Source organism: Sesamum indicum, linkage group LG6, assembly GCF_000512975.1.
Source record: "Sesamum indicum cultivar Zhongzhi No. 13 linkage group LG6, S_indicum_v1.0, whole genome shotgun sequence".
Taxonomy (NCBI): Eukaryota; Viridiplantae; Streptophyta; class Magnoliopsida; order Lamiales; family Pedaliaceae; genus Sesamum; species Sesamum indicum.
In genome coordinates, this window is record NC_026150.1 from 9,913,248 (window position 1) to 9,930,258 (window position 17,011).

The following is a 17,011-nucleotide window of genomic DNA, read 5'->3' on the forward strand; positions in this document are numbered from 1 at the left end:
ATAGTACTTATTTGTCGTCATGTATAGTTAACATTTGCTAATCCACGTAAGTAGGTACCGACATGAACGAGGCGGGAGGTTATTCCTAATTGATGCTTGATGGTTGTAGGCAATAATCTTTAAATTAATACATACGTCAAACATTAATCCCACAAAAATATTCCTACAATCAAATTAGTAACGATCTACAGATCGTATAAACACTATGAAGTGAATTCAGCTTATGAGTTAAATCATATATGTGTATTTCTATTGGATCACTATTTGTAGGTTTTGCCTAATAATACAGTAGCCATTAGGCTCCCAAGAATCATACCACATGTCCCATCCTCAAAGGCCAAGATTTTGAGTTGTCGGGAGAATGCATGAATCCTCATCCCTGTAAGGGCATTTTCTGGCACTCAAGGGGTAATCTAAACAGTACGATATCCACAACAATTATCATAACATATCCTATTATTACAATTCTTTATAACAAATCATGCTACCTAAATCTCATAGTGCTCAAATATGTACACAAAAGTTGAATTGTATTTTTAGTGATGTAATTACAATCATTAGACATTTCAGTCCTAAAACTTACTAGAATACTAGTTCACTTTTTCTGATTCTAGGATAAAGTTTTACTCTAATTTTAAAAGTTGGTTGAAAAATAATGAAAATTAGCCGTAAAGTAGCCAATTTTGAAAAGATTTGTCAATTTTATCTTGAGATTACGAAAATTAAAAACGTAAAAAACTAAATTACTAGTCTAATAAGTTGTAGGACTGATAACTAAAAGACCATAATATACAAGAGCAGAATTGCATTTAAGCCCGTACATAAATTAATTTTGTAAAGTTAAATTTTAAAAACACACAAGCAAACGATTAGTCTGACCATATTTAAAATTTCGAATAATAAAAAGTTAGAGGATCATAGTCCAATTAATATATGAAGATGTTTGATGAGAATGATTCAATGTTCATTGGTGTGAGAGAAGAGAAGAGGAGTGTGATGATTATGACCCTACATCAAGATACACAATATCTGAGTGTTGCAGTTGGTGGCGCATGAACAATCTCAATAGCTAGACCTCCAAAAGGTTTCATTTCATGGGCTTGTAGTGGAATGTTGAATCATTTTCATTCTTGTGGTTTTTAATTCTTTGGACCATATGTCTATTTATCATATATAAATTGTGGGAGCCTTTATATTTTCAAATAATAAATATTTGTCTCATCACTTATTTTGATAGCTAAGTGTTTAAATAATTGTATGTTGTTGGATGAGAAAATATAATATGTAATGATATCGCTAAATAAAATAGCGACACATATCGTTATGTGTGGAGATATATATATATATATATATATATATGGGTGACTTGTTTGAGTTGAGGTTCATTTAAACAGTATGATTTGAGTATGTTTTTGTTCAATTGTTTGGGACCCTTGATTTAGGGCCTTTTTATTTTTTGTCCTATTGGTTACGAGATTCTCATATTTTGTCCCATAATTTTTAGAAAGTAGAACTTTTGATCCCATGACATATTTTTTATATATATTTTAATAGAAAAGGGCACGAGGCCATTAAGACTTTTACACTTTTAGTACTATATATTATAGAATTTTCACTTTTTTGATTCCATAACTTTCAAAAAATAACACTTTTGGTCTTATGTATTTTTGCTACTTTTTTAAAGTTACGCGATCAAATGTGACAATCCCGTAATGAATGAAATCAATAGAGGAAAGACCCTAATTACGGGATGAGCAGTGCTATTCCCCTCGACTATTTACTTTTGTAAAAAAAATTATGCATGACACGATAATATTTTATTTTCCTGGAGAAAAAAAATTTCAAACGACATAATTTCGAAATACTAGACTCCTCAGTAATTTAAGTTCCCAAAACCATTATTATTATTTTGGTACTTTACATGTGTGTCTGACGATTGAAACTCATGTAATTATTACATCATTTACGTAATTCTTCCTTATTTATTTTTATTGGGGTTATGATCTCATGGTGACCTTTGCTGATGATCATCAAAAACATTGGGAACTTTCTAGTAAGTACTTTTTAAAAAAAAAAAAAATCATGAAAGAAACAATGAGAAAAAAAGTGAAAGTTCTTTCCACATAATGATTGAGCCCATACACACACATATATATATATATATATACATTTATATATATGGTGTAAGAATGGGTAGGTAAAATGTTGTTTGGGCTCTACCAACCTCTACCAAACATTTATTATATATATAGTCCCATACAATTATGTCTTAAGTATTACAAAAGTTGCTGCAAGAAGAAGCAATCAAATAAAAGTATGTAATTACGTACGTACATCCACAGTCATCGGGAAGTAAAAATAAGAGTGGGTATCAAAAGGAAAAAACATTTTTGTAGTGGACAATTAGCAACTCACCAACTGTCCTTTTCAATTAAATATAGTCCAAATTATGCAACATTTTTATGTGATTCTCATGACCTTTAGCCGGGATAAGAAGTATATTCAATTTTGTATTATTATCCCTGGAAAAATAACGTTGTCGAAGTAATTATGTCCAACTAAATGTTGAAAGAAATGTTTGTGCACATTCGTAATTTTATATATATTATTAATGATTACGTGGATTGCACGTTGTTCATATAATTTTATTAAAATAATATTTTAATAATATGAAATACATTTATTAATTCTAAAAAAGGGTGGTAAACGTGAAGCAATTCCTAATGTATAGGGCAACTTAATCAAAGTGAAAATACTAAATTTAAATAATAATATAACATAAATATGTCGTAATTTTCGTTAGTTTCTCCCTCTTTGTTTTTTGTCTTGATTTATGATAATGTCTTTTTCTTGCTTTCCTTAATAGTTTATATCTCGTACTGTTTTTTCAAATTGGTTAGAGTTTCTTCATCAGCACTTGAGATTTGTATCTCAAATGTTCTTGGTTTTTCTTTTAGCAAATCCTTTTTTTTTTTCGTTTCTTCAGTTGGGTTCTCCTCACTTTGTCATCATCCTGAATTGATGTCTTGTCTTTCTTATAATATATTTATTGTGTTCTATATCCATAAACAGAAAAAATGACAATATTTTGTTGAAATACGTAGCATCACATTTATTTCCAAAAAGAAAAAACAGAAAAAATTTAATATGTAAATAAGTGATTGTATGTTGTTCATTGTATTATACCGTTAATTATAATTAGAACCCTATAAAAATAAAAACAATTATAATTTCTCCCAAAAAAAATTAAAATTATAGGTTTGAATTTTATTCAATTAGTGAGTATTTGTTTCACTTTATGTAAGTGTTATTAGAATTTATTTACAGTCTTGTTGATGTATTGAGTGAAAGGAGAGTTATTGTAATTTGTTGTTTATTGTTCATAGTATATTAATATAAACCAATCTATGTAATGCTAAAAAATATATATATATAAGTGAGGTCATGAGTATTTCTCTTTCTAGAGTGCCTCAACTTTGTTTTGCTCTCTAACGGATCTCCTTCAAATTTCTGCAAATTCTGGATCGATTAATCGCATCTCCTTTCGTTGCTCATCGTTTCTACCGAACGATTTTGAGTTTTGAAGACATCTTGCCGGTTGTAAAGCCTCCACGACCTACTGGTTACCGGAGAAACTGTTTCTGCTGCAAGTTCTTTGCTTGCTGCTCTGGCGCAAGTTTCCTGCAAATTGTAGCCTTTTGCTGCTACCGCTGTGCACCTTCCACCACTTTCTCCGGCCACAATCATTCCCGGCGGATGGAGGATTAAACTCTGAATTTCAGGTGGTCAGATCATTTGAATTTTGAATTTTTGAATTTCAGCTTTAATAGTTGCCTTACTGCTGCATTTTCAATATTCTGCCACCGCTATGCACCTCCCACCATCTTCTCAGGCCTTTATCCGATGGTCGGAGGGTTTGAATCTTGAATTTCTGGTGGCCGGAGGGTTTGAATTTCGAATTTTTGAGTGCTGCATAACTGCCCTGCTGCTGCCATTATTCTGCAGCTGTTTCTGCAGCTGTTTCACACTCATTGCCTGCTATGGCCAAACCAATAAGCTAAGGAAACCTGCTGCGGTTGCTGCTGCTGGCCAGCACTTCGACCAGCCGTCGGCAGGAGCTGAAGCCGTCAAATCAACTGCAACTGACCGTGAGCCGGCCGACCGGCAAACCGACGCCAACACCAATTCCGATAAGGTTAATCCTTCGAATTTTAGTGTTTTTATCTCAGATATGGAGGTTTCCCCCTCCTTTATCACTAAGAACGATGCCCCGAATGCAACTGCTTCCCAACTGGATGATAAACAACCGACAACAGATACTACCGCTATAAATGCCAGCAAGAAAACTGTCTCATTTGCAGGATTATTCAGCAGCAACCGTAAGTTCACTAAGGATAACAAACTCTCCAAGTTTGCGATTGATGATGGTCCCCTCACCTTGGGGCCTAATGATTTGCTTGATGTCCGATCGAAACTAGGTTTCTGCCTCGTCGGCTATATTGTCGGCAAGTTCCTAGGACTAAAGACGATCCGTGCACTGCCCCAATCTTGGGGATCCAGTTTCCAATAGTACGAGAGCGGTTGGTTATTCTTTCGTTTTGCCCGTTAGGAGGATAGGCAGCGGATTTTGTCCGGTGGACCCTACTTCGTTTATGGACGTCCCCTATTTCTTAAGCACATGCCGGACTGCTTCGAATTTAAAGAGGACGATATCAGCCTAACACCGGTTTGGGCCACCCTCCCATCACTCCCCCTTGAGTGCTGGCACCCTAATGCGCTCGGGAAGATTGGTTTTAGGATTGGCAGTCCCATTGCCATGGATTCCCTTACAATGAAAATGGAAAGGGTATCGTATGCCAGAATACTAGTAGAGGTTGATGCTTCCAAAAAGCTCGTCGACCAAGTGGAGTTTGTAATAAAAAAAAGGCATAACCCAAAAACAACCGGTCATTTACGAGTTCACCCCCAAGTCTTGCACTGACTGCCACAAATTTGGCCACCTGCAGGAAACATGCCAAAGCGCACATCTACTGGCCGTGGCTGCTGCACCTGCCCCTAATTTTGGCCAAGCAGGCAGAAGCAAAGAAACCACAAACCACTGAGTGGACTATCGTCCACAGGAGGAACAAGGGCAAAGCTATAGATACAGCAGCCAAACTAGCAGTAGAGGGACACCAACCAACATCACCAACGGCCAGCAAGGTGGATAAGGGACGAGTGAGCACGAAAGTACTACATTTGCTCAAACTTCAAGATAGGGAGGTTCCCTTATCGACAGACTCAGATAGTTCATCAATTGATTCCCCTACGATCACTCAACACGCAACGCCGAGGATCAAGACCAATGAGACTGCAATGACGTTCAGTAAACCGACGAAGCAGGCAAGAGGGGAGTCTCCCCCTCGATCCCCATGAAGATCGATTTTTGGAATGTGAGGGGCTCCAATCGGCCTCTCAAACACAATGGGGTAGCCACCTCATCAAGCATAACCAGCTTTGCCTTTTGGGCATTTTGGAAACAAAGCTTGCAGCATCAAAGATTCCGAGATTTCTTAGCCGATCATTTCCTGGATGGTGCCAAGCCAACAACTTTGACACTATTGCCGGTGGACGCATCCTTGTGGTTTGTAATCCGACAGTTATCGACCTTCAACCGGAGGATATCTCGTCGCAAGTGATCCACTGTCACGAATAAATCTTCTCAACTCTCCTTCTATATTTTGTTTACTTATGGCCTATATTTTGTTGTCAATAGAAGGAATATGTGGGAGAAGCTTATAGAATTGGGACAGACGATAAGCATGTCATGGCTCATTAGCGGCGATTTCCACTATGTGGAATCTCCCGAGAAGAAGCAGCTTAGAGTGGCCCCAACTTGGTATGAACTCAAGGATTTCGTAGGTTGCTGTGCAGCACTTGGACTGTTTAACGTCCCCACAACGGGTTGCTATTACACATGGTATTCCAACAACGAAAGCAACCATATATTGTGCATACTTGACCGGATCCTTTACAATAACGAATGGCTCGAGGCCGGTTTACATTGCGGCGCCCACTTCAACCTACCGGGATGCATATCAAACCACTCCCAGGGTATTGTCACTATCTTCGATCATACACTCACTAAGCCAAAACCATTCCGCTTTTTCAATATGTGGGCAGACCATCTGGACTTCTTGACTACTGTTGAACAACAATGGAACTTGAATGTGGAGGGAACGCCACAATTCAACCTTTGCAAGAGACTGAAATCACTTAAAGGTGCACTAAAAGCTTTCAACACACAACACTACAGCCACATCTCCACCAGGGCCAAAGAGGCTGACCTTGCACTACAATATGCTCAGAACCAGTTTGAAAGCAATCCGGGAGATGTAACGCTTCAGGAATCTTTGGGGGATCTTAGGAGGAAGACCGTTTTTCTTGCCGAGGCCAAACAACACTTCTTCTACCAGAAAGTCAAAATCCATTATCTCAAAGAGGGGGACCGAAACACCAAATTTTTCCACGATATGGTGAAACGGAAGGCTGCTAGAAACTCCATCATGGCAGTCACTAGAGCTGACAGGACTATTATCACTGTTGCCGATGAGATTGCCCAAGAGTTTGTTGATTACTACACATCACTCTTGGGCACCGAGGCTCACACCATCCCAATCGATGACGGTGTGTTCGATTGGGGCCCCAAACTCTCCTTCGAGCTTACTAAAGAACTTTGTAGGGAAGTCACAACACTGGAGGTCAAGGAAGCCATCTCAATATTAATGACAACAAGGCACCCGGCCCCGATGGATATTCCTCATGTTTTTTCAAGAAAGCATGGAACGTGGTGGGTGATCAAGTATGCATGGCCGTTTTGGATTTCTTTAGGAGTGGACGGATGCTACGGCAACTCAACCACACCATCATTGCTCTCATGCCCAAATCAGAGCATTCCACCTCTGTTGCCGACTACCGATCGATTTCGTGCTGCAACGTCATCTACAAGGCCATCACGAAAATTATCTTGGACCGACTCGCCCCCGCATTGTTGCACTTAATAGACCGCTGCCAAGCTGCGTTTGTTGGCGGCCGTAATATCATAGACAATATTTTCCTGGCCTAAGAAATGGTACGGCAGTACTCGAGGAAGCGGATTTCACTTTGATGTACTATCAACATCGACCTTCGCAAGGCATTTGATTCGATCTCGTGGACATTTCTCTCCCGAGTACTCCACGGGTATGGTTTCTCCCAATAGTTTATATCTTGAATTATGGAATGCGTCGGCACTTCATCCTTTTTAGTGTCTTTGAATGGTTCCCTCCACGGGTTTATTTTGGGGAAGAAAGGCCTAAGGCAAGGAGACCCGATGTCGCCGGCCCTCTTCCTTCTTAGCATGAAATATTTTTCGAGATTGGTCAAGAGGAAGACTTCCAGCTCAGACTTCAACTATCACCCGAAATATGAAAAGTTGAAAATCACGCACCTCCTGTTTGCCGACGACCTGATGCTTTTCTCTCGAGGAGACCTTCCATCTATCCATGTCTTGATGGAATACCTGCAAGAGTTTAGGGACGCATCCGGCCTTTCTATCAATACCTCCAAATCATGCATTTTTACAGCGGGCGTCCGGAATGAGGAGCTTGACGAGATTCTCGCTAGGACAGAGTTTGCGAGAGGCGAGATGCCAATCCGATACCTTGGCATTCCACTAGCGGCACAAAGGCTTTCAGTCAACAACTACTCACCGCTTGTAGATCAAATTGCCAACTGCATTTCGAAGTGGAAATCCAAAACCATATCTTATGCAGGCCGACTGGAACTTATCCATTTGGTTATTCAGGGCGTGGAGTGCTTTTGGCTCCAAGTTTTCCCTCTTCCAGTGGCGGTCATCGAAAAAATTCACCAACTTTGTAGGAATTTTCTATGGAACTCAAGGAGGGCACCAGTCGCTTCGGAGGAAATATGCCATCCCAAGGAGGAAAGCGGTCTCGGTATTAGGCACATTCAATCTTGGAACGTTGCGCTCCATGCACACATCCTATGGAACATCCACCGCAAGGCAGACACGTTGTGGGTGACAACCGAAGAAGGGGGATTCTCCATTCCTTCAACGGCTTGTTGATATCCGCAATAGGATTGTCACTGCTTTTGGGTCACCGGCAGCAGCAATTGAACATATCATGGGATGGGCTACCACTAAGGGCCTCCAAACGTCGAAAACATATGAGTACTTCAGGTCGAAACTTACAAGACAGCCTTGAAAATCATCTATCTGGAAGACTTTCATCCCACCGAAGTACTCGTTTATTATGTGACTGTAGGTAATTTTGTTGAATTGGTGGTGGAACCCACAGATTTGAAACAACAGCTGCAAATGAATTCCTTCTTCAATTCTCTTCAATTTCATTTGCCATTCCAAATTTCATTAAACATGCTTTTGAATGTGCTTTATGCAGGATCAAAAACTGCAACCCATTTTCAATTGCTGCTTCAATTTCCTTGGACGTTTCAGACGGTCTCATGTGGGGGGGAATTATTGCAATTATAGCATTCCTTATTGCTGAAATTTTTGGAAGCCTATATATAGGCTTGTCCATTCTTCATTTGACACACACCACAAACAACAAACTATCATTCTTGAGCTTTCTCTAATTCCCTCTTTCGGCTTCTATATTATGTGTAAGATTTGAGACTCTTGTTTCGATAACAAGCTTCTGAGTGTTGTTCGAGGTGTTTTTCGGTATAGTGCTAAAATCGAAGAACTGTAACCGTCTTATCCTAGGAGAAATTACGTTGAACCCAGTGCACTACTGATACGGGGCGTATATTTTCTTCAAGGCAAGCAGTTATTCTGCGATTCAGTTAAAAAAAATTAACGACTTCAAATTGGACTGAGAATTGTTACGATACAATTTTCGTTGTAAGTTTTCGATTTAAATTTCTTGTCGTAAATAGCGTTTCTAATTGTGTTTTGTTATTTGTTCCAACGTGGATTTATTTGCTTTTGATTTTTAAATCCGATTGTACTATTTCAAAACATCGTTTCGATTGCTTGAAATCAAATTATTTTTCCAACAATCTTGGAGAAAATATACAGGTTTTGAAAAATCGGTTTTTGTCGTTGGAACTATTTTTGGAAAACGCTATTTTCAAAATCTTTTATTTGAAACGTTACTTTTAGTTTCCTAAAATACTAAAAGATGGTTGAGCCAATTTCTGTTGCAATTCCGATCACAGAAAAGGTCGACTTGACCGATTTACCGGACAAGTTTTCGGGCCAAATTTTCAAACGCTGGCAACAACGAATGAAAATTTGGTTGGCGATGAAAGGACTTTTGTCAGTGATTCAGGTGATCAGACCTGAACCTACTAATACCGATCCAAAAATTGTTGGGATAGCGCAGTGGACAGAAAGGGATCAAATAGGTAGAGGAGCGATTTTGTCAGCCCTGTCAAATACGCTCTTCGATGTCTATTGTTCCGATTCTTATACTGCTAAGTCTCTGTGGGATGAGTTGGACCGGAAATATAATACTGAATAGCAAGGGCTCAAAAAGTATTCTGTTTCTAAGTTCATGAGGTATCAAATGGTTGAGGACCGGTCTGTAGCTGAACAGACTCATGAGATTATCAATCTTGAGCATGCTCTGGCTAATGCTGAGATGAAGCTTCTTGAGAAGTTTCTGGTCATGTCCCTAGTGGACAAATTTCCCAAATCCTGGGAAATTTTTGGCATGACACTCAAGCATCAAAAAGGGAAATTGTCTCTGGATGATCTTATGATTGCTATCAGCATTGAGGAAGAACATAGAAATCAAATGCACAAGATGCCTGTTGAACATCAACCAAGGGCCAATCTTATAGTGGGGAAACAGAAAGTGAATAAGATTAACACGAACTCGAAAGCCATCAATAAAAGCAAGACCTCCAAAAATAAGAAACCAAAAGCAAACAAACCATGCTGGAATTGTGGGCAGGTTGGACACTGGGCCAAGCTTTGTCCTAATAAAAAGGCCAAGATTGGGCAGGCAGCTGTCAACATGATTGTGGGAGGTTCTAGCTGTGCTAGCACCTTAGGAGCAACTGATGGGTATGTATCTGTACAACCCGAACTCTTGACTATTTATGAACCGTGTGATTGGTTGATTGACACTGGAGCGAATGTGCACGTTTTTGCTGATAAATCTCTCTTTGTGTCTTATCAAGCCATCAGTGGAAAGACAGTAAGCATGGGGAACTCCAGTACTGCAGAAGTACTTGGGATAGGAAGCGTGGACTTGAAGTTTCCTTCAGGGTGCATTCTGTCACTAAAACGAGTTCATCATGTACCCACTGTCAGAAGAAACATTATTAGTGGTTCTGTAATAGTTAGGAAAGGATATGAATTGGTTTTCAAGTTTAATAAAGTTGTTATTCAGCAATTCTGTATTTTTGTTGGTGAAGGCTACTTAGATGATTGCTTGTTCAAAGTTCGAGTTGATAATAATAAAATTGATGTTTCTGATTCTATTATAATGAATGTTGAATCTTCTACTCTGTGGCTTAGTAGGTTAGGTCATTTATATTTCAATTCGATCAAACGAATGATGAATTTGAATTTAATTCCTAGTCAAAATATTGAACGAAATCACAAATGCCAAGTTTGTGTAGAAGCTAAACAAGTTAGGAAATCCTATCAGTCAATTGAAAGGGATTCAGAAATACTTGATTTAGTTCACACTGATATTTGTGAGTTCAATAGAGTTTTTGACCAGGGACCACAAACGATATTTTATCACCTTTATAGATGATTGCAGTAGATACTGTTATGTGTTTCTCATGAAAAATAAGGATGAAGCCTTAGACAAATTTATTTTGTTTAAAAATGAAGCAGAAACCCAAACTGCTAAGAAACTTAAAAGACTAAGGTCCGATAGAGGAGGAGAATATGAGTCGAGTAAGTTCAATGAAAATTGTCAAACTTTTGGCATTATTCATGAAGAGACTCCTCCGTATTCCCCTTCGTCTAATGGAATGACTGAACGAAAGAATAGAACATTTAAAGATATGATTAACAGTCTCCTATTAACCTCCGGGTTACCAAAGTATTTGTGGGGAGAGGCTTTGAATACGGCTTGCCATATTCTGAATAGAGTCCCTCTGAAACACAATACGAGTACTTCTTTCAAGTTGTGGAAAGGTAGGAAACCAAGCTTGAAATACTTTCGAGTGTGGGGGTGCCTAGCAAAAGTGCTAGTCCCAGAACACAAACGAAAGAAATAAATACTTTCGAGTGTGGGGGTGCCTAGCAAAAGTGCTAGTCCCAGAACACAAACGAAAGAAATTGGGTCCGAAAACTGTTGATGTTGTGTTCTTGGGCTATGTGGAGACAAGTTATGCCTTAAGATTTCTGGTTATTAAGTCAGAAATTCCAGGCATTGAGGTCAACACTATAGTCGAATTTCGTGATGCTGTATTCCTAGAAGATGTATTTCCTTTAAAAACAGGAATACCTTCAAATGTTTCATTTGATGATTCACTTGCCTCCACATCTATTCCTGAACATGTGGAAAAGATGTCAAATGTGGGGGTTAATTCTAGTAGTTCTAATCAGACTCATGAGGAGTCAGATGAACCTAGACGGAGTAAGAGAGCTAGGGTCAGCCTGAGGGGTTTGTAGCTCATGGTAACGAGCATAAAGTTTGTAAACTTGTTAAGTCACTACATTGACTTAAACAAGCACCCAAACAGTGGCATGAAAAGTTTGATAAAACTATTCTTGTGTTCGGCTTCACGATAAATGAGAATGACAAATATATATACTGCAAGGTTAAAGGAGATAAAATTTAAAAGGAAACTGAAACCTGATGGGACCATAGATAAGTTTAAAGCCAGATTGGTGGCTAAAGGGTTTAAACAAAAGGAGGGAATAAACTATTTCGATACCTATTCTCCGGTAGCTCGATTGACTACAATCCGGGTGCTTATAGCACTTGCTTTGGTGTATAATCTCCCGATTCACCAGATGGATGTGAAAACAACCTTCTTGTATGGTGAACTCGAGGAAGAAATTTACATGGATCAGCCTGAAGGGTTTGTAGCTCATGGTAACGAGCACAAAGTTTGTAAACTTGTTAAGTCTCTATATGGACTTAAACAAGCACCCAAACAGTGGCATGAAAAGTTTGATAAAACTATTCTTGCATTTGGCTTCACTGTAAATGAGAATGATAAGTGTATATACTGTAAGGTTAAAGGAGATAAAATGATAATTCTATGCCTGTATGTGGATGATATTCTGTTAATAGGATCATGTCTAAATATTATTACCGAAACCAAGTCATTTTTGAAAAACAAGTTTGAAATGAAGGATATGGGTGAGGCTAATGTGATTCTTGGTATCAAGTTGACTCGGTCAACTGATGGGATAACCATTTCTCAATCTCATTATGTTGAGAAGATAATTGAGAAATTTGGTTATCAAAATAGTAGAATCGCTAAGACACCATATGATCCTTCTGTAGCTTTATTCAAAAATGAAAGTGGTGTTCCGGTTGCACAACTAAGGTATTCCCAAATTATTGGGAGCTTACAGTATCTGACAAATAGCACGAGACCAGATATATCTTTTCTGTCTCTAAGCTGGCTAGATACACTAGTTGTCTTGACAAAACTCATTGGGGTGCTTTGGATAGAGTATTAAGGTACTTAAAGGGCTCGGTGACACTGGCCATACATTATGGCAGATTCCCTGCTGTTCTTGAGGAATATAGTGATGCTAGCTGGAGAGCCAAAAACTCCGGGAGTAATGGGTGCTCAGGATATGTTTTTACCTTAGGTGGGGGAGCAGTCTCCTGGAAGTCTGCAAAACAGACTTTGATAACCCGGTCTACGTTTGAAGCCGAGTTATGTGCATTAGATACAACTGGTACCGAGGCAGAATGGCTATTTGGGTTGTTATCACAACTTCCCATTGTAAGTCAGCCTCTTTCACCAATTGTTGTACATTGTGATAGCCAAACCACAATAGCAAAGGTGAGGAGTCGTAAATACAATCAAAAAACTAAACGACACATCCAAGTTAGACTGAAGTCTATAAGGGCATTAGTGTCAGACAGAGTAATAGGCATTGACTTTGTGGGAATAAAGGACAATGTGGCTGATCCTTTGACGAAAGGATTCAATCTGTCGCAAGTTCATAAGTCCAGATTGGGGATGGGACTGAAAACCCGTGAGTGACATATCTACGACGACAACCCAACTTTTTGAGTGGAGATCCCACAAAGAAGGTTCAATGTGGTATCAACAAGTCGTAAGGGTATGTCAGAGCACCATCCCACAAAGAAGGTTCAATGTGGTATCAACAAGTCGTAAGGGTATGTCAGAGCACCAAATAGACTGATACGTTGTATCTGGAGTCTGTCCCCTGAAATTCTGAAAGGTGCTGCTACTACAAGTATAGTAAGAGTTTAACTTTGAATGGGGTCAAGTCTTATAAGATGAGATGCTAGCAGTGCATCCCTGGAGACGCCCAACTAAATGAATGTCGTTGTTTGGCCGCAACTAAGGAATATCCCTGGAGACGCCCAACTAAATGAATGTCGTTGTTTGGCCGCAACTAAGGAATTGGGTTATTCCTGAAAACATTCATGAACAGGATCAGGACACATGGCCTAAATGTCAACCCTAAAGATCAACACAAAGCTGGTGGCTTGTTGTTACTGACAGACGTTGTCACACTCACAGGCTCTGGTGGCTTGTTGTTACTGACAGACGTTGTCACACTCACAGGCTTAAATTCAAGGCTTAGTTCCATTTAATCTGGTGACAACTGACATTAGATAACTTAGACAGTGGTTCAAACCGGAAGGTATGTTGAAAGCAAACCACAGAAACTTGAGTTCAAATCTATGAGTTTGTGGGGGATTGTAGGTAATTTTGTTGAATTGGTGGTGGAACCCACAGATTTGAAACAGCAGCTGCAAATGAATTCCTTCTTCAATTCTCTTCAATTTCATTTGCCATTCCAAATTTCATTAAACATGCTTTTGAATGTGCTTTATGGAGGATCAAAAACTGCAACCCATTTTCAATTGCTGCTTCAATTTCCTTGGACGTTTCAGACGGTCTCATGTGTGGGGGAATTATTGAAATTATAACATTTCTTATTGCTGAAATTTTCGGAAGCCTATATATAGGCTTGTCCATTCTTCATTTGACACACACCACAAACAACAAACTCTCATTCTTGAGCTTTCTCTAATTCCCTCTTTCGGCTTCTATATTGTGTCTAAGATTTGAGACTCTTATTTCGATAACAAGCTTCTGAGTGTTGTTCGAGGTGTTCTTCGGTATAGTGCTAAAACCGAAGAACTGTAACTGTCTTATCCTGGGAGAAATTACGTTGAAGCCGGTGCACTGCTGATACAGGGCGTATATTTTCTTCAAGGCAAGCAGTTATTCTGCGATTCGGTTAAAAAAAAATTAACAACTTCAAATTGGACTGAAAATTGTTACGATACAATTCTCGTTGTAAGTTTTCGATTTAAATTTCTTGTCGTAAACGGCGTTTCTAATTGTGTTTTGTTATTTGTTCCAACGTAGATTTATTTGCTTTTGATTTCTAAATCCGATTGTACTATTTCAAAACATCGTTTCGATTGCTTGAAATCAAATTATTTTTCCAACAGTGGCTTGGCTTGCGCGGCAGATTAGCTACAAGGGACAGACTTGGTTTCCTCCATGAGGAGGATTTGTGCTCACTTTGCATTAACATCAAGGAATCGGCCAAGCACCTTTTCTTTGAGTGTCCGTTCAGCAACTATGTTTGGTCCCATATCCGACAATGGCTTGGGATTAACCGACGTATGTCCACCCTACTCAGCGCGGTGAAAGGCTAAAGAAGGAGAAAACCGGCTCCTCCATTCATAACAAAGCGCGACACCTAGCTTTGGCATGCACAATTCACACCCTTTGGAGACATCGCAATGAAGTCATCTTTGAAGGCGCTAAACCCAATCCCAAGGGGCTTATTATCTCAGTCAAGATCACAGTGTATAGGCTCCTCTTCACACTTTTCCCACACGGTTTAATTGCTCTTTAAACTTTAGTGAGGGTCCTTTTGTATCACTCCGGGTATGCCCGAAGTACTCGGTAAATATTACTGGATGTGAAAACTTACGTTTCACCAAAATATATATATATGTATATATATATATATATATATGGTGAATTATACTTAAAACCCCCTCTAACAATGCAAATTATACTTTTCCCCAAAAAAAAAATTTTAAAATTACACTTACACCCTCTTAGAAAAAAATTTCTTTACACCTGAGGTTAACATTGTTATATTTTTTTTCTTATAAGTACAAAATTATTATATAAAAATATTAAATGAGGGATAAACTTAAAAATTTATGTGATTTTTTTACTAATATCATTATTAGAAAACATCAAGTCGTCTTAGGGAAAAGAAATATGTTACGGGAACAGAACAAGTTGCGATAATTTTGAGTGTGTACGCAGATCATAAAAAAGATTACATAGTAAAATTTGACTTGGTAAGTTGTAGGCGTAACACTTCAATATGTGTGGGTTGCCCTCTTACAATTGCACAAGATATTGCTCGCTGCCCCCGCCCCAATCACTGATGATTGCACGGACCCAAAATGAAAATCAAGGTATTATTACCTTTTATCACCTGATTTAGATACTCTATTCATGTGAAGTGTTGTTTCTTGAATAATCTTCTTTCTTTAAACGGCAAGAATGTTTGGGTCGATACAGAATGCGTAAGAAGGACATTGCGGTAAATGTGTAATAGAAGGCACATCTAATTTGTAAAAAGCAAGGTGATGTGTCTTGAGGAGCGCATCATATTACCCCGTCAAAGGTTCAAAATTGTATAATTATGACTTGTTGTCTTCTATATAGTTTTATTAATTCTAAAATGTCCAATGATACTTGAACCTCATAGAATCAAAATTTAGCAAATTTAAATATAAATATTTAGTATATATCAGAAGATATTTTTTGAAACTCGAAATAAACTCGTAGAATGAATGTTGCTAATTTATCTGATTGTATAAGTGAAATTATCGAATTGGACTTGAATTAAAATTTTTAAACAAGTCATAAATGTTGGGTTGTATTAACAAATTATTTAAATAGGTCCAACACGCACTGCCCACAATCCTAGTAACTTATAAGCCCTAATAGCATATTTTTACATTTTACAAGTTTATTTTTTAAAACTTCTCCAAACACTTCTTAATATTTTATAAAATTTTAAATATTTTGTAAGATATTTTGAAAAATCGACCAAACAAACCCTTATGTCCAATCTTGCACTTATGAGCCCATTTAACAAAAATAAAAATGGTTCAAAGTCAGGGAATGTACTATAATCATAAAGACTTGGTCCATGTGGCGCATCTGTCTTTTCCCCCCCAATAAACTTTGAAAGGAAGCCCAAGTAGAGATAAATGGTAATTGGACTGCAAAGGCATGAGAAGATTATATTTTTTAAATGGGTAAAATGCAGACACCCCGACGTATAGGGTTATTTATATTTTGTCCCGAATTTTTTTTTAATAATTACACTTTTTCATCAATATTTTGATTTTGTTGCACTTTTTATTTTTTGGGAAGTAATGATGGAATATTCCATCCATGTGTGTACACACGTTGAGTTCGGTAAAAATTGTAAATGTCAAGTGCAAACAACCCCCAAAGTATGGAATTATTTGCACTTTGCCCCCCAATCTTTTTATAAAAAAAAATAAATAAATTAAAAAATATATGGAGAAAAATTCTGAAAAAAAAGAAGAAAATTCTCAGAAAGTTTAATATTTGATCTGCATATAAATTACTTCAAATTACAAGTCAAATGTAATGTTCGTACGGACTAAAATACACACATATGGTTGATGGTGGCGCCGAAAGAAATACACGATTTTTTTTCTTTATTTTTTTGGTTTTGATTTTTTCTTTTTTTTTATATTATAGTAATGTAAATTGATTTTGTTGTGAAGTTACACTTTTT

General features: G+C 38.1%; 1 protein-coding gene across 1 annotated transcript; it reads left to right on the forward strand.

Annotated features, from left to right (window-relative positions):
• LOC105164426 lies at positions 5,412-7,040 on the forward strand. The gene is made up of 2 exons (XM_011083078.1): positions 5,412-5,674; positions 5,756-7,040. Exons 1-2 carry the CDS (start codon positions 5,412-5,414, stop codon positions 7,038-7,040), a joined length of 1,548 nt encoding a protein of 515 aa, XP_011081380.1.

Bases quoted from the DNA above. Each gene is read 5' to 3' on its own strand.
- LOC105164426 (XM_011083078.1), top strand. From the start codon at position 5,412: ATGAAGATCGATTTTTGGAATGTGAGGGGCTCCAATCGGCCTCTCAAA. The intron at 5,675-5,755 runs GTGATCCACTGT...TGTTGTCAATAG, and splicing joins CGGAGGATATCTCGTCGCAA to AAGGAATATGTGGGAGAAGC.